Source organism: Vanellus vanellus, assembly GCF_965231255.1.
Source record: "Vanellus vanellus genome assembly, chromosome: 3".
Lineage (NCBI taxonomy): Eukaryota > Metazoa > Chordata > Aves > Charadriiformes > Charadriidae > Vanellus > Vanellus vanellus.
Window position 1 is genome coordinate 28,592,538 of NC_138907.1, and position 18,381 is coordinate 28,610,918.

General features: G+C 40.0%; 1 protein-coding gene across 1 annotated transcript in view; it reads left to right on the plus strand.

Moving 5' to 3' along the window:
* The window catches only part of EML4 (EMAP like 4), a 94,062-nt gene that overhangs the window by 45,560 nt on the left and 30,121 nt on the right, over positions 1–18,381 (plus strand). Inside the window, exons 8-10 of the mRNA XM_082481708.1 lie at positions 10,857–10,980; positions 16,199–16,348; positions 17,821–17,890. Coding sequence (XP_082337834.1) covers positions 10,857–10,980; positions 16,199–16,348; positions 17,821–17,890 — 344 coding nt within the window. The remainder of the gene's footprint in view (positions 1–10,856; positions 10,981–16,198; positions 16,349–17,820; positions 17,891–18,381) is intronic.

The following is an 18,381-nucleotide window of genomic DNA, read 5'->3' on the forward strand; positions in this document are numbered from 1 at the left end:
CTGCTGCTGGCTTGTTCAGACAGGAAGAGGAGCCGTCTATCTGAATGTGGCGGGACGTGACAGCAAAAGAAATCCACTTCTTGTGTCGCAAAACTACTCTGCTTTGATGTCCTGCAAACTGTACTGAAGCATGCGGTTTCAAAACTAAAGCATGTAACCCGAGTGCATGCTGTACACAACATGTATCTATGTACAGAGGTTCGGTCTCACGCTTTTTTTCTGCTAATTAACAAATCTTTAGTCTCCAAATTCTGCGCTGCAAGCAAGATTACATTATACACAGTTTGATTGCTTTTGATCTCCTCTGGATGTTCTTTCAAAAAGAAAAAAACACTCAAATTGTTGGAAGTTAATACATGGATCGTTTAATGAAAGTAAAATCAACATGAATCCAATTGCTCTATCTCTTTCTAATTCATAGATAAATTATACATTTAAAAATATCCTAAATTGATGCTTACCAAAAGCATCCTTCAAAGACAAGTGGGGTGAAAGAAGGTGCGTAAGCATCAGGGGCAAAGTAGAACTATTTCTTTGTGCTAGGTTGCTTAATACCAGCTGTGGAACGGTACATATGTGTAGCAATGGTTACAGTAAAAAGAAAACTAATCAGTAGTGTCCAGACCAGCTGCAATTTAGCTTTGCAAAAATTAAATAAAACTGTTGTGTTAAAAATATCCTTTCTACCAAACACAACTTTTCAGAAAAGCAAGTTGCATCCAGCTAAAATACCTTCAATACTAATTATTTCCTTACAGCGTGCTTCTACACTTCTACATGTTCTGCCAAGAATGGGCCGTCCTTCAGTTCTCTCATTCTGGTACCTATAGCTTAGGTGGCCTCGATGTGTACCCTGCTATCTATTCTGTTGCTCTGCAGGTGATGTGAGCTTTCATGGAGTGATGACACGGGTACCTTCCATGTGTGTCATGCCCTAGTCTGTTCTGAGCCTAACTGGAATGAAAGAGAAATATGATGCAGATGACAGTGGCCCCACGTGTATGGGAGATGGAGAGAAAGTCTTGTCATAGAAAGTGCATTGACTAACACTTTAAACACATATAGTGGCAAAACACCATTCTGCCTTTAACATGGATGAAGTTGGGATTAGCAGGATTCAGCCTCCAAAGATTATTTTTTTTTTTAATATGGGCCAATGAGTGTAATTTTGGCAGCTTGTAGAGAGTGTGTGTGCATGTGTAAGGCTGTGTTAGGTTTTGTGTTGTGTTTACTGCCACAGAAGTAACCATCTGTTAGTTACTGTAGTTGCAGAGGGTCCCCCCATCCTTTCCAGTATAAGCTTAGCAGTACTCAGCCAATTCTCTGTAGTCCAATGCCCTGTTTGAGGCAAGTGACTTTAACCTGGTTTGTCCTCGATAGTTGCCACACAAATAAACCAATTTCCAGTTAGCACCTTGACCCAACCGGTCAGAAAGTTGAAGAGTTGCACAGACAGTTAACGTGGTTTCTGGAGGTAAATCCCGTGCAACCGGGCAGACTTGTCTTGGGCAGGGTGGGATGGAGCCTTTGCTCATGCTGTTTGTGCAGGACCTTCCTGTTCTGCAACCCAAAGGCATGGAAAGTTATAGCTGCTTTAAAACTCCTTTGTGGCTCGCCAGCCTTTGCCTCTAGAGGCGAGCAGTCTCTAGCACAGTGTTAATTAAGTCACAGCAGCTCCCTGAGCTGCTCATTTCACTGGGCTGTGTGTGAAACACTGCGTACGCCCCCGGCACACACCTTCTGCGCTAACGATCGTGTGAATGCGCTTCCTAGAAATAGTGTGAAGGAGACTCTGGGGAAGGCTGCTGGTGTGCAAACTGTCAAGCTTCACAGCAAATCTCTCTAAAAATACTTCATTGTCTTTATACACATGTAAAATAAGTTTGGAAACAGTGAAATTGCAAGTTATCATAGCAGAAGGAGTTTGCATGGGTAATAGGATGGAAGATGACAATTCTGTGTAGCTTTGAACATCCTGGAATCGCTTTTTTCCTTTTTTTGATTCAGCTATTAAAGAAACTGCTTTGAAACATGTCACTATAGTACAGTACCACAAAATGTAGAGAAGTATGTTTTTGCATGTTTAATTCTTGGAATCTTTTTTTTCAAGCAGTAAAAGTTACTGCAGTATTATCTGTGTTGCGACCATCTGTGCACGTTCGTTGTGATTTCTGTCGATAGTACATATGAGCTGTAGAAGTGAGAGACTTGAGAAGCAAGTGAGAATCTTAGATGAGCTTCAGTAGTAAAAGGCATTGGCTTCGATGTCTGAATAGACTTTGGTATGGAGTCCCCCAGAGATCATGCTACAGGTGTTGCAGGTAAAAGTGAGACAGACCTGGGCAATTCTCCTCCTGCCAGCACCAGCAGCAGGAGCAGCAGCAGGGGGAGCCGCAGCCTGCAGCTGCCTTGCGGGCAGTCCCTTGAGTTTCCTCTGTTTAGCACCGTGCTGAGGCCACGTGTGTTACCAGTGTTCCTCACGTACCTTCTCTCTCAGTACCACATTTTGTTCCCTCAGTGCCTTTATCTCTCCCACTTGTGTTGAGTTGTACCTGCTCCACATTTAGGTTACTCCTGAGCCTTATGCATCTGGGGATATGCTGAAGCAGAGCTAATATAGACTTTGGCGAGGCCAATGCAATGAGGGGAGATTTATACACATTTCCATACATTTGCTGAAAAGATTTTTGGGTTTAGGTTTTTCAGTTTATTTTTGAACATTTGTTTGTTTATCCTTGTAAACCAAGACAAGCTTTTTACAATAAAATCCAGTACCAAAGAGGTATTAAAATTCTGTGACAATCCAAAAATGGTATGGGTGAAATGAACAGGTGATTACTACAGCCTTAAAAGAACACTAGCTAAAGTTATTATTTTAAATTCTCTACCAGCAGGTATTTATAATTGCATATAAAAGCCATCTTGCTTTTCACTTCAGCAGATATTTTTAAGGTATTAATTGTAAAGCATTCCTCTTTTCATACCCAGAAGTTAAAGATCTGGCTTATTTTAAGATGGAAGGTAATTTTTTTTCACTGAGATTCCATGTTTGAATTTGGTTTTCAGTGATAGCAGCTTCTTATATGAATCACTTGTTCACTTATTATGAAGTAATAAGAGTAACTTAGACGTTTTTGGATGGCAATAAAAACCATATGTGAAGGAATTAATGAAAAACATTCACTGCATTCCTAAGTTTGTTTCTTTTTAGATCGTGCTTTATGAGTTTCCAGTACTTTTTCTTCTGTTAGTTTAACTGTTCTAGCTTCACAGGACGGGGCAACTGCGAAGCACACAATGGAAAAATTTACCCTGCTGACAGTGTGTCCTGTCCACTGAGAGTGCAAAATTCAATGACTACCTCAGATCAGTTTTTTTATTGGACACAGATTTTCTGTCAGAGGTTTATTGAAGGTGCTCGTGTACCTGAGGGCGAATGGAGACCCAGTCTGTCTCATTATTATTGGGCTGCTTGGTCTCATTCAGGCACAGTGCATGTTATTAAAACCCATAGATACTGTCAGAAAAACGGGTTGGTATTTGGGAGTTTTTATCGTTGATTCTTGGTGAAGTCGGGATTTTATTATTTAAGCAGGAAGCATTTAGATACAGTCTTATTGAGCTTGTTTGTGTCCAGTACTCCTTTTTGAGTCCTTTTTTTTTTTTAATAAAAAGCTAGAGTTTAGTATAAAACTTGAATTATTTAAATGCAAATGCTAACTGTTGTTAATACCTAGATTCTTAATGTTACCTGGTACATGCAAAAACAGGGTTTTAACGATGATATACTTATGAAATTATAAAAAATTAATATCTAAAGATCTATTAAGAAATCAGAAGGCAAAGCTGTAAAATCATTTCAAACCGAGGCAATTCTCTGGTCTCATCTGCTTTTTTTTCAACTGTTTGGTTTGCATTGCACCAGCGCATGTCTGCTTGTCAGGTTCAGCAAGCATTGACACATAGCTTAGAGTGAGAGATGGCAGACCTGTAGCTGCATTTTAATTCCACTGTAACTTAAAATGTAATGGTGTGGGCATGGTGGCTGAATTTGGTTGTATTTGTCTCTCTGCTGTTAGCACTGGTTTAAATTAGAAACAGTCTTCTAAGCCTCTGTCCCTCAGGTTAGTGGTCCTACAGAGTTCTTGGATGTGGGCCTGAAAGCAAAAAGCTTGTGGGAAAGAAGCTATTTGTAGTATTAAAAAGCGTAAGTTCACTGGTCAAGCAACTAGAAGGTGAAGACAGATTAATAAATGTACTCTGGATGTGGTAGTTTATTGTCTATTATTAGAGAGTTCTGCTTGGCCAAGCTAGTTGGAGCCTTTTGGGGTTTTTCTTTTGCTTGTAATTCACTTTAAGGGTAAGATTCAGATGCTGAAGACAAGTAGAACTGAGCTGAGGGTTTTGATGCATCAGTCCATGTTGCTCTTTCAAACTAGATGGGGTAGGACCTATTGAAAAATAGTCACTAATAATTTGCAAGATAAGATTATTCTAATGATTCCTTAAGAATTAAACTTCTGTAGAAAAACAGATAAATTTGTTATTTATTAACTATTATCTACATGGTGTGAATGTGTGTGTCCATATAGATAATTTACTGTATGCTCATTAGACTTCCCATTATGCATACACTTGCTAGCTGAAGAGCAGTTAATTACAGCGCAGACTTGCAGGGCTGCCTCAGGGTTTGTCTAAATAATGAGGAATAGCATGATATAAAATACATTTTTCTAATAATTTGTCCAGTTTTGTTGAAGAAATAGTAATTGAGGATGAGGGCTTCTCACATGCTTCTAGAAAACTACTGTGTATTCCTTGACGATTTCATTTTGAGGCATGTTTTTTGGAAACCAGGAGGATTTTAGTTTTGTTATATCACTGTCTTAGAATTTCTGAAGGATCTAAAGAGTAGCTTTCATATCTTCTGAATCACTTTTCTCTGTAGATACTTCTGAATTAATCTACAAAGACGACTTTGATCTTCTTTTTTTCTCCTCCTTTCAGTTCCTATTATTTTTATTATTTTCCTCTGAAAACTTTCCATATTCCCCTAAGAATATGTTTCACAGAAAGTAATAAATTGCTTAAGTGTCATTGCATGAGTCTTTCTCTGCTGACTTCGTGGAAGCACTAATTTCAACCTTTCAGATGGTTTGTACTGCCATATCTTTGCTGTCTGCTATCACCTACACTGGTTTTAATTGGTCTTACCTTCCAGCTTGCTTTCCCTGAATTGCTGGGTTTTAAACTTTCTTCCAAGAGCAAATTAAAAGGCATTGTTTGAAGTTGAATTTTACTATTACCTTTGCTGCTTTTTCTTTTTTTTTTCTTTTTCTTATATAAGGCCTGATTAAAAGCTTATTTATATTAATGGGAATCTCCTTTTGATACAAGGAGGCTTTGCAGAAAATTTTCAGCCACTGTCTGCTGTTTGTCTACCATTTTTTTTTTTTTTATTTGCTTCTGGTTTTAGTCCTGCATTCTTAGTGTTGCATGCTTTACCAACCGTTTTTTTTTTTGCATGCAAGGTAAGTTTGCTGGCTTGCAGTGAACGCCAATGACGAAGATGTGCTTGTTTCCTTGCAGATCAGGCAGGCTTCTAGGGTTCCCTCTCAGTAGCAGCACCTTGTTTTACCAGCGTACTTATTCCTCTCTTCTCTAGCAGGCTATAAACTTTCAAAGAACCCGCAGTAGATCCTCTGGTTGCTAACATCTGCCTGCAGCCTGTTGGGACCTATTTGGCTTTGTGTTTACATTAATGAACTTAACGCAGGGAAGTAGGAGCACTGATGAAATTTCACTGATGACTTGAAGCTGAGAGACCAAACTGACACAGTGAAGCTGAGATTTTAATACATGAGACCTAGATGTTTGTGAGGCCTGGAGTAGTCTAAGACAAAATGAAATTATTCAAAGTGCAAGATCACACATGTAGGAGTTGCTAGCAACATTTTAGCTATAAACAGGTTGTCTAGCAGAATTAAATGGTGAGGAAAAGGGCTATAACATGCTAGTTAATCACACAAAGACTGAACCACTCGCTTTTTATGAAAACACAAATGCAATCCCAGGATGTATCAGAAGTAATTCTAATAGAGATACACAGCCCTATGGAAAATGTTAATACATCAAAACCCTGGTAGGTTCTCTTCTGTAATGCTGCTTGCAGTTATAGCCACCCACAATCATAAAAGGTAAATTTTGTGGTGACGTGGAGACAGACTGTAACCTTATCATGCAAAAAGCGAGTTAAATGGCTGGATGCTTTTATAGTTGCAAAGTGAAGGCTGGGAAGAGCAAGGACATGATTGCTGCTTTCATGCTCACCTGATGCACTTTCAGACTGCAGATGGGCAGACCTGTGCTGAAGTTAACAGCCATGTGGTCACACGCACACAAAGTTCACAACCTGCCCATGCTTTATTGTCACCTGGAAGCTAAGTGGTTCCCAACTGTAAGGAGAAGGAGGTTTTGGGATGGTATTCTGAAAAAAGCAGAGTGTATTTGTGTGTATCCCAGTGGCAGCCAAGTCTCCTCTGCCCAAAGTGAGTGCTGCAGTACCCTGATCAGAGTAAAAACCAGATTGATGCAGGCAGAGAGGGGGCACTGGGGGGCATGTTGTGCGTCCGTCAGGCTGGGCTAGGCTGCGCTCAGCTGTGGTGTTCCTCTCGGTCACGCCATGGGTTTGCAGAGCCTAGTGGCTGTTTGGCCTTCAAATCCACCTTTAGGTGGGCCCTCGCCAAGCCACTGGGCTCTGTCTTTGTGTCACTCTCCCTGAGTGATGTTTTGTGTCCCTTCAGCTGACTGGAGCTACAGTGTAGTCAGATCAAGTGTTTCTGCATCTTTGGGGCTGAGTTAATAATTTCCCCGTATGTCTGGGGATCGCACAGGGAGCTGAGACCTGCATGGACTTTGCTTGTGTCCAGCACACCCAGAGGGCTCCTATGTGAGGCTAATAAGCCTGAGCTGATCCTGGGAGCAAAAGTTGGGAGTGCTGGTCACGTGTCCCCTGGCACTTGTGCAAAGAGATTGTTGAGGCTCCAGAGGTGCATTACTGTGGAGCCAAGCAGAGTCTGGGAACGGTTGTGAATTTGAGCTCAAAGCTGCACGAAAGCAGCTACAGCTGTTCCTGGTGAAGAGCTGGCCCCTGAAGCCAGAGCACTGCATCCATGTGATGCTGCCTTTTCTAGCAGCCCTGGGCCTGAGTTATTCCTTTTTGTGTGGTGCAGATAATCCACAGCACCTGGGTGTGCTATCTACAGAGCTTCCACTGTACTTTTAGGTTGGTTTGATCCATATTTGAAAGGATTTATAGGATGTCAGTTGCCGATTAATTAACTTAGCAAGTGCCACGGTCCTTTCAGGTATGCCCTCCACCCACCCCCCCTCCCTCCCCAAATGCTTCCACACACTGGGTAGGGGGGTCTGAAAATCTCTTTACATGAGTTAGAGAATTTTCACTTTCATACCTACTGTTTTCAGATCGGTAGGTACCAGAATTGATGAGGATATTTTTTGTTTGTTGGGGCTTTTCCCCCCCCACTCTCTTTAAAATTTCTGACTTTATCTCCCTTGTACCCCCTTACCTACATATCTGTTATGAGACAACGAAGGCTCTTTTCTTCGAAAAGATCAAGGGAGGAAAAAAAGTCTTGGCATACTGCTTTGTACCAGGAAATAGTGAGAATGCAGGAAAGAAATAGTCTAATACTTTTGAGCATTCAGTTGAGCCAGTGTGCTATGAAAGAGTTAAATCACTGCGGGTTTTTAACTTGCAAGTACAAGAATTTGGCCTCAGGCAATTAGTTGCTGTTTGAGAATGGTTTTGTTGATATGCTGCCATCCTCTCTAGTATTTCAAAAGATTTTTACATTAATATTATATCTGCCCTACAGGTTATTCTGTCGAAAGGAAATTTACAGTCTTAGACAAAAATCTTCCAGTGGGTTGTCTTTTTTTTTTTTTTTTTAAATCCTTCCTCTTCTGTAGGGAAAGGCTTAATCAAGTTATACCTAGCCTATGTCTCTCTAACAAGCGTGTTAAATATGTATCTCCAAAGGTAATCTTGAATAACATGCAGGTAGCTAATAAAAGCAAAAAATGTTGTTTCTTTAATGGGGAAGTTCAGAGAGCTAATTTGTATCTGAATGCCCTACAGATAATCTTTTCCCTGAGTTCCAGGAGAGCCTCTTCTCTTCTGGCCAAAGACCTGACTGAATTCCTCTTGGACTCTATCTCTCTCATCTGCAGAGTCCGACAGGTGCAACTGCCTCCATCCATATGAATTTCAGTTGCAGCTTGTCTCCACTGTTCTAAGCAGTGATGAGAAATTTGATCCTAAATTTGTGGTGTCATTTTGCACTGATCTTGTGGAACCAGAAGTACCAAGCTCAGTGTTAAATCAAGAATTTGACTTGCACAAATGCATTTCGAAATATCCTCAGGCTACAGTGTGTTTTAATTTATAAGAGTGTGAGCACCAGATCTCAATAGAAAGGTCATTATTAATATGTTACTCTTGGTTTTGGCTAGTGTTATTTTATCTCTGTAAAATACATACTATAATAAACATTGTGATGGAAAAATGAGATGTTACTACTTTGGAGTAATTATCTAAATATTTGTGTCAAACTAGCAACGACACCGATCTTTAGCTTTTCTCAGCAATGCAATTAAGCAATGCACATTTGGTAAAATAACTATTGTTTCTAATTTAGCTACTGGAAAGTGATTTTCTTCGTTCTTTGATATTTGATCTGAGGCAAGTTTTCTACTGTTGTCAGCCCAAACCATGACATCAGCGGATGGACTTACAGGGTCCTTGTTCAAAGAGCTGTATTTGTTCTTAAAAAGAAGTGGGACAATGTTGTTCATCTCGGTATTTGATAGTGGACTTAAATGGCTCAACTTTCATTATATTAATATTTGAAATAAGGAAAGCTTTTATGCATGTGTTAGTTTTACATCGCTCAATTATTACGATTTCTGTTCAGAGATTATTTTTTGAGCCTGTGGGGTATTTTTGCATTAGCTTTGGACTAGTATTTGGATTGTCATAGGAAAATTCCCTTCTCTTGCCTCCAGTGCGGAGTAAACCTACTATCAGGGTCAGAAGCGACAAAAAAATGCAAGTAAAATGAATTCTTGATCTCAGAAGGTTGACTTGAGCACATTAAAAGTGGAAAAGGAGTCACACTAATCATATCTTTTAAGTCTGGGAACTTGGCAAATGTGATAAAATGTGATCTGTTTCATCGAACAAAAAAAAAAAGTTAGAACTGTTAAGCATCGAGAATCATAGAAATCATAGAATACCAGGTTGGAAGGGATAGAATCACAGAATGGTCAGGGTTGGAAGGGACCTATGGAGATCATCTAGTCCAAACCCCCTGCCAGAGCAGGGTCACCTACAGCAGGTTGCACAGGACGGCGTCCAGGCAGGTTTTGAATGTCCCCAGAGTGGGAGACTCCACCACCTCTCTGGGCAGCCTGTGCCAGTGCTCTGCCACCCTCACAGTAAAGAAGTTCCTCCTCATGTTCAAATGGAACTTCCTATATTCAAGTTTGTGCCCATTACCTCTTGTCCTATCACTGGGCACCACTGAAAAAAGACTGTTCCCATCCCCCTGGCACCCTCCCTTTAAGTATTTATAAGCATTAATAAGATCCCCCCTCAATCTTCTTTTCTCTAGACTAAAAAGACCCAAGTCCCTCAGTCTTTCACCTCAAGGATTATCTGGCCTAACCTTTCTTGCCAAAAGCACAGTCTAGACAAGATGGCCCAGCATCACGTCCAGCTGAATCTTAAGTGTCCAATGGCTGTTTGTTCTCATTGTGAAAAATTTTCCTCGTGTCCATCGGAAATCGGAATCTCCCCAGGAGAAACTTGTACCCGTTACCCCTCATCTTTTCCATGTGACCCCTTGTAAAAAGGGAGTCTCCATCTTCTTTGTAGCCATCCGTTAAATACTAGATCGTGGTGATAAAGTCTCATATAAGCCTTCTTTTCTCAAAGCTGACCAAACCCAATTCTGTCAGCCTTTCCTCACATGGCAGCCTTCCCAGTCCTTTGATCATCTTTGTGGCCCACCCACCGCACAGACCGCTTGTCTAGACTGTAACGCATCAGTTTCTCTAGGAGGAGCCTGTGGGGAACCATGTTGAAAGCCTTGGAGAAATCCAGGTAGACAGTGTCCATGGCTCACCCCCCATCACCTGAGCAGGTTACTTTGTCATCATAAGGTGATCAGGTTTGTCAAGCATGATATCCTGCACCTGGGGGAGAGAAGAGTACCTGGCATGGATGCAGGCTGGGGACAGAGCTGCAGGGAGCAGCTCTGCGGGGAAGGCCCTCAGACAGCTGGGTGCCAAGAGAGGTTGTGCTGTCACCATCCTCAGAGGTTTTCAAGACTGGACTAGGGGCAACCCAGAGCAACATAGTCTGGCCTCATGGCTGAGCCTGCTTTCAGCCAGAGGTTGGACTTAAAGACTTCCTGAGGTCCCCTTCGACCTGAAATTCCTTATCCTGTGATTCTGTGACTACTTATCTATTCAATTTCGGTTTTTAATTTGAATTAGAAATGTGCCTTTGTAATTTAAGTTGCATGTCTAAAATGTTACACGCTCAGTCTGTTCTATCACAAATTCAACTAATGCTTACTGCGTGTGTGTGTGTGTTTTAGTGTTCTGTTTTAAAAATAAAATAAAATCTGGGCCTTTACCAAGCTTGCATTTCAAAAATAATTGTTATATCACAAGTGTTAGTTGCATCTCTGTGCTTATTACTGGTTTCTTTTGTGCTTATTTCTTGTGTAAACTTGCCACATGATTAATACGCTTTTTTGTTTCAACAGAGGGAGAATATATCAAGATGTTCATGCGAGGTCGACCAATCACAATGTTCATTCCTTCTGATGTAGAAAACTATGATGATATTAGGACAGAGCTGCCTCCTGAAAAGTTAAAACTGGAGTGGGTGTATCCTTGATATCAGTAATTACTTGCTGTTCCCTTTTGGTCTTGTCTTGCTTTTTTTTTTCCTTTAGAATCCGGTCTTGTGTCTTCTCTGTTCAGACATAAAAATTACTTAAAAGTGCAGAAAAAAGTTCAATTTAATATAACAATTGAAATGGTTGGTAGCTACCGTACAGTATGACTTTAAGCTGCAAAATACATAGGCCCAGAAAAGCTGTACTTTTTCTTTGTTTGTTTCGCTGTTGAAACTAATTGAAATTTATTTTTAGTGTGAAATTAAGTGTCTTCAGGGAGTTACTGAGTTTGAAAAATCTCCCACTGCTTCCATTCCCCCACCCCACCCCATATTAATGTAAGCTTTCTGTTCAGGAACTTTGTTAGTTTTCAATCTCTGTTCATTTCTAGGAGGTTTTAGAGCTATGGAAGATCTTGAATAAGATCCAAAATTTCTCGTTATCCTTGCCTACAGAGCAAGTATTGCAGAAGCAGCCGCCTGCAGGGTTCTTTGCAGTACTTCTGTGTTTGAGCTCTGAAGTGAAGGGGTTCACTTCTTGGAGAATAGCATGCATTAAATACATTTATCATGTAAAGAAGGGAGTTAGTTCATGTGTGGCTGACAACAATTCTCCGGGCTTAGTATATCAGACATTAAGTTCATTATAAGAGCCGTGCTTCTGCACACATTTGGGTCTTCCTGTCAATGCCGACCCCCCCCACCGTCTCTGAAGATTCTTCCAGTAAGCTGTGATTGTATAAGTAAGTTTCTTAGTACTTCAGTAAAATAACATGTCTAGGCAGCACTTGGGTTGGTGTCATAATCTCAAGTTTGATCCTTCTGATGTTGCTGAAAGCAGGAAGATTTTTAGGAATGTTGATGATGCATTGTCATATGTCAGGATATGTACAGGCAGAGGCTGCCTATACCTCCTTCAGCATATCTGTTAGTGCTAAGGTGTACATATATTTTAAGCCAGCCCTTGTTACTTGCTTTAGGAAAGAAGATTTTTCTATTATTTTTCTAGCCTTTATTAACTAATAGATGTTTGAAACAGATAATGTTGGTAGTTGGTTATGAAGAGTATCTGTGGAGCTAATGTCCTCTGAACTTTTCAGTGAGACTGGAAGCTTAGACCATAAAGGAGGAATATTTTGGATTGAAGGTCTGACTGGAAGGAAAACTGAGCTCTTATTCATGCTTTGCAAAGCTGTGGTGCCCACCTTTCCTACTGTCACAGCTCTTGGGTGCTGATGCTGGCACTTGTATGACTGTGGAGTAAATTGGGTCAGTTACTGATCTGTCTGAAATGTAATCTTTTTCTATGGAGTTAACTTTCGGCAGGATCAACTCATTAATTTGATTTGCCCCACAAATGTGCAAGGGCTACAACTGGCATACTGGAGGAAGATCAGATCTACTTTTTCAGCAGCAATGATGAGTTTGGACTGATGAAAACTGATCATTAAATCACACCCTCTGTTAAGTAGGTGCAAATCCCAGTGTGGACACACTTACTTAATGTCCAAGGACCTTAAGTTCAGGTTAAACCAGTTTCCTGCTGAGCGCTAATTAAAGTGAAATAAATCTAGTCTAAACAGGCTGTCCATATGTTTTTGGAATCTGTTTAAGGAAATGTCATCCTAAATTAGACCAGTATGTTTATGAGCATGTGGTGTCTTTTGGATATAATGGTAAAGAAAACAATGAGGAAAGGCAGTAAAATTTATGAGGGCTTGATATCGGTCTCTATGAAGTTGCGCAAAATTGCTCTTCAGTTTTGGAGACAGGAAGATACAGCAACAGACGATCTTGTACTTCATGCACAGGTTTAGCAAGGGGAAGAAGTCTGCAAGCCAGCTGTAACTTCCAAATAGGATGGCAAACTGTAGCCTGTACACCTTATTAAAAAGGCACAGGGACAGCAATTCACAGAATATTTTAGTAATGTCAGTGTTTTGCAACTGAAAGGTCAACCGAGTGTTGAATTGTTCAATCTATAAGTTTTGGGTTGAGTGCCTTTAATTCTCCTGCCTTCTGGATGATTGTTTATAATTAGGTTTTCCTTTGGTATTACTGTTTTGGAAGATGCTAATCAACTTTGAACAACTTCAAGGCAAAACTGGAAGGATTATTGGGGTGGGGTTTTTTATTCATTTTTATTTTGGTTGGTTGGTTTGGGAGGAGGATGTTCTTTTTAGATGAACTGTATCCTGCAAGTATAGCCAACTACTGATACCCAGCACTGTAGATTCAACAGAATGCACTTAGCCTTTGTCTGTCCTGCGGATTACTGTCCGTTGAAGAAACACCTAAGCTGTTTGGCAAGATAAAGTAGTTCATGGGGAAGTCTGAGTTATTGACTGTGTCTGGTTCTTGAGTGATTTCATTTAAATTTAATAGTTTTGTTTGGGTATCCCCGCTTTTTAGTGCAATCTTTCCTACTGCGCTTTAGAACTGATCAAAAGATATCTGTCATTCCTAGTAATAGTGAAATGGGCTTATTTAGTAGCTACAGAGGTCATTGTCAGTGCTACTGTTGACAGGCAGTGACTTTATAGACTTTCTCCCAATGTATAGTAGCTCAGTTTCTGGAGGGTATTTCTGACTCCTTTTTATAAGAACTGGTGCTCTTCTTTCTAAGAATAATTGATGCCAGCAGTGAATTTACTATTGAATTCTGTTGTACAGTGGGTAACATTTCATGAGGGCCATGGCTACTTAGCCAATTAAAAACAAAAAATAACAACCAACAACCCAAACGAAAAGCTTTTCAGCATATCAAATGTTGTGACAAAACAGTCCTTGTAATTGGTGAGAAACATTCACAATATGAAGACAACTATCTCTGAATTTCCTAGGTTGAAACATTAGTCTCATTGAAAGATTAATGTTGAAATTTAGTGGAAATTAGGCATCAAAGTTGTGTCACCCTTTTTTCTGTAGAGGGAGACAGTCAATTATTGTATTAATGTGTCTGCTGCTTTGTTCTGAGTATGTGGAAAAGGAAAGAACTGCTGTGGAGCAACAACCCCTTTCGTTTTCTCTCAAGATAAGCTGGGATTGAGAATGAAGAAAAAAAAAATTTCTCCCACAGGAGAAGGTTGTTCCTTTACATGCTCCTAAAAAACACACTCCTAGAAAATGCAGCTACTTTTTGGCATTTTATTATGTAGGAGGGGTAAAGGAAAGGAATGGAGTGAGAAAATGTAACCATTTTTGCAGCCTCATGAATGCCAAAGCTCAATGGTGAGTGCCAAAATATTTAGCCTTAGCTTTGCATGGTAGACTTCTGCTGTGGAAAGGTGTGTTTGTGTAAATCATTAATACTTTTCTAGTATGAATGTTCAAAGATGTCAATCTTAATAAATCCTTATCAATACACTCCCTATTATGTGCAGCAGATCAACAAGACCTGGCTCTCTCCTCTGAGAAGGTATTTAGAATAGTGTTCTTCATGCTTCAGGGTAGAAAAAATATTTTCATTGGTTTGGAGCCCACCCTTTTTGAAAGTTCAGTGGTCTGGTTTGTTTTCTTTTGATTTGATTTGATTTTTTTTTTTTTTTTTTTAATAGAGGGCCATTCTGGAGTTTCTTTTTGTTCCATCAGTGTTTAAAGAAAAAGAAAGTGGAAAATTTAATGGGAAAATAAATAGTGATGAAGGAGAAACAGAGGCATCCTTTTTTCTGCCCTCAGCATTGTGTTGTATCAGCATTTCCCTCAATATCTTTTGCTAAGCAAGCCAGTGAATAATAATCTCTGCTTCAGAGGAGCCATTGTGTTCTTCTGAAATAAACAGAAGACAGCAAGATATAAATCTGTTTTGGTTTCCATAGTCTTTAAAGATTTGATTGACAACTGAATGCAGTGTCCCTCTTTGAACCATTTTTTAGTTACAGCTTGTGTTTAATTTTGCAAATGTTCCTGTGGTATAGCAGTCCTGTGGTTTGATGGGACTACAAAAGAGAAAAGGTAGTGTGGTGGGAGGATTTCAGGGGTGAGGGGGTGGCATTGGGAGGGGATGTGGTGATATTTTTGGTAGAAAGGTAGCCCTTTTTCCAAGAAGAATAGAAGCCAGGCTGTCTGCTCAGGAGATGCAGTTTACATACTCCCGAACTTGGACTACAGCACCTGCTTTCATTTATGAGAAGGGGCCAGCTTCATGCACCCACCTTTCTCCTTGGGGGTCTTTGGCTTCCTTTTATCTTCCTGATTAACCAGGACCTAAGGCTGGAATCCTTCAGCTAAAGTTGCTTAATGTATTTCCCATATTTTCCTTGCTGTTGCAGGTGTATTAGTTGGCACTGAAGTGGGGAGCTCTCTGAAGTGCAGCACATAACAGGAAAATTATGGGGTTTTTTGAGGCTATAGAGCTGCAGTTAAAGTCTGAGTTATGATGTTAATTGTACCTAGTGACCCTGGGAACTGAAATACAGGCGACAGCCACATTAATAGTCTAGGTGAAGAAAATTGCACCTGTTTCAAAGAAATAGCGAGTTGTAACATCGTTTGATCAGTGCTGACCAAGGCTGATTCACAGTTTGTAAAACTTCTGAATGTTGTTAAGAGTCATGCAGGTTTCCTACAAAAATCATCTCTTTTATATATTTTGGGTAGGTGGTGGGTAGAATATTTTTCACTGTGTCAGTTCCTTTTGAGTTTTGTTTGTTTTAAAAATACTCTAAAACATGCTAAAGAAATATTTCGTGAACTTGGCAGCTGCTATGCAGAAGCTTGTCTTTTCCTGAGGGGCATTAGGAATTTTCACATGCTTGTTTTAAAAGGCAAAATGGAAGTAATACTCTGGTACCCAGGGCGCAGATGCACAGCTCTATTGCTGTAAAAAATGTTAAGCCAGTACAGTAAGTCCTGCTGTTACCTAATGAAACGTCACATGGAGGATTTTTATAAAATGACAGCACTGTACTTTTACTTCAGTGTGCATTCTATAAGTTCTTTTTAAAATCAATGAACATCACTTTTCAAGGGATTCTGTTTCCTGAAGTCCAGTTGTGTGGGGTTTGTTTTGTTTTTTTAAACTGCGTTACTGAAATTGTGCACAGTTCACAGTTGTGAATTGTCCACAGGAAAAACATAAAGGGCATTTGCTGATTTGAGAGCTCCCCAGGAATCCTTTGGAGGTGCGGGGGGGGGGGGGGGAAGTTGGTATTTTTTTTCTGGTGTACAGTGGTTATGAAAACCTTGACTTTAAAAAAAAATGTATAGATATGGGTATCGTGGGAGAGACTGTCGAGCCAATGTTTACCTTCTTCCTACCGGAGAAATTGTATATTTCATAGCATCAGTGGTGGTACTATTTAACTACGAGGAAAGAACTCAGAGACACTACTTGGGTCATACAGACTGCGTTAAATGGTTAGTATATAACATTTGCATGTAAGTATGTGTGTAATAATGCAGAAATTTATTTTTTTATTCTTTCCTACTGTATGTATGAGCTCATTAATTTTAGCTATTTTCTGTTTCATCAGTCCCAGTAGATTTCACTAATAGTAAACACTGTGCAAATGAATGGTGCTAGAGCGGTCCATGCTAGCTTAGGGTTTCTGCCTTACATGTAAAACAACGGGTTATGTAGACAATCTAAGAGTGCAGAATTAGAGAAAGGATCTTTGCGTAAATTACTCTAAATAGATGTCCCAGAAATTAAAAATTGTTGTCAGCCTAATTCTAAATCAGTGATTTACAGGCAGTATGGCAAAGGTGTAGTCTTAAAGGAGAATTAGAAACCAAATGGAAAACTGAGCAATAACTTTCTCATTTTTTAATAGATACCCCATCCAAGTATTAAGACTGTCTGGGAAATCAGAAAGATGTTTGCAAAACAAAACAGAGAAGCAGGGAAATAGAAGCCAACGTCTTTGTGGGTGTGAGGGCAGTTGCTGACTTTACAATGTTAGTCTGAAGAGTAGTGCACACAAAGTCATGGTGAACATAAGCTCCCAACTGTACTTGAATGGGGAAGAGTTGCCATCTAAATTTCTCTTCTGTCTGTGCTTTAATAACTGTAATTGCTTCCTGTGGGAGGAATGCTGTCAGGCTTGTGTTCTTCAGTTTCATTGAAAAAACTTGCCTGAACTGTCGATGCTTTTGGTGTCCGTCACTCTGACCTCTTCAGGCCCCCTGGCTGCTTTCCCTTTCCTGTTTCAATGGCTTTTGTCAACTTTGTAATTTTACAGAGAAGGCGGATGAGAAGGTCGGTCAAAAAATCATGAGTAGGAGGATATATACTCTGTTTTTTCACATCAGCTCCAAAGCAAAATGTGATAAGCAAAAGCAGATTGTTACTTACACTAGTAGTGCACCATCCTGGAGAAAGTCATTAGTACAATTACATCAGTAACTCGTTTCAAGTGGCAGTAATCCCTGACTCCTGGGTGCACAAGCCCTCAGCCAACTTTTCAGCTGTTTTTCTCCCCAGTTTCATGCTATCTATCTATAGGCTTGGGCAGAAAATATGCTGTAGTGTTTCTAAATATGGCACATAACTGCATGTAGGAAGTTCATCATGAGACAATGTATATTTTGTTACAGTGGACTCCTGATACAGTGCAAACTTTAGATTTGTCAGAGCACATAAGGAGGTGGTTCTTCTGGCACTCCTGGTTTTGTGCCAGCAGCCATGGCAAGAGCCGGATCGACCCGTCAGTACAGTGTGTAACGAAATAGTCTGATGAAAAACATTCAAGCTGTCTCATTAAAAGTGGGATCTAGAATCATAAGTGTCTTCATGGGCTTCTGTTGAGAAAGAAAAAAAAAATACAAAAAACCTCTCAATTTTGAAGACCTATGACAGCAAAAGCAAGTCATATTTCTGTCTGTCTTAGTCTTGCAGTTCATCCAGACAAAATTAGAATTGCAACAGGACAGTTAGCTGGAGTGGATAAAGATGGAAGGGTAAGTAATAGAGCTGTTGAGCAGTAGTATCTTGCTTTGAAAATCAGGAAAAAGTGTTTTGTTTGTTTTAATCTCATCATCACCTTCTGTTTGCAGTTTATTTTATACACTGCATTTACTGAGATATTTTGCTGTTTCTAAAGTAACAGCCTATATCTCTAGCAAAAGACGATAACGACTAAGCACTCAGCCATACCTCAAAAAGAGCAGAAGCTCATAAAGTCCTTTATCTGTGACATAGGAGACTCAATTTTAACTCTGCAAGCAAATGTGAAGCTTGTAATTAATTTGTAAGGCCACATCATTTTTGTCATATTTCTGTTAATAAGTCTTCTCCCAGAGGAGAAGTAGTCCCCAGTTCTGTGGGTCAGTGTACTCTTAAGGCTTCGTGGGAGAGGAAACCAACTTTGAGAATTTATGGAAGGTGTGTCAAGCTTTCCTACAAACTTGCTCATTTGAGAGCAAGCGCATTTAAATGCTCTTGTCCCTGG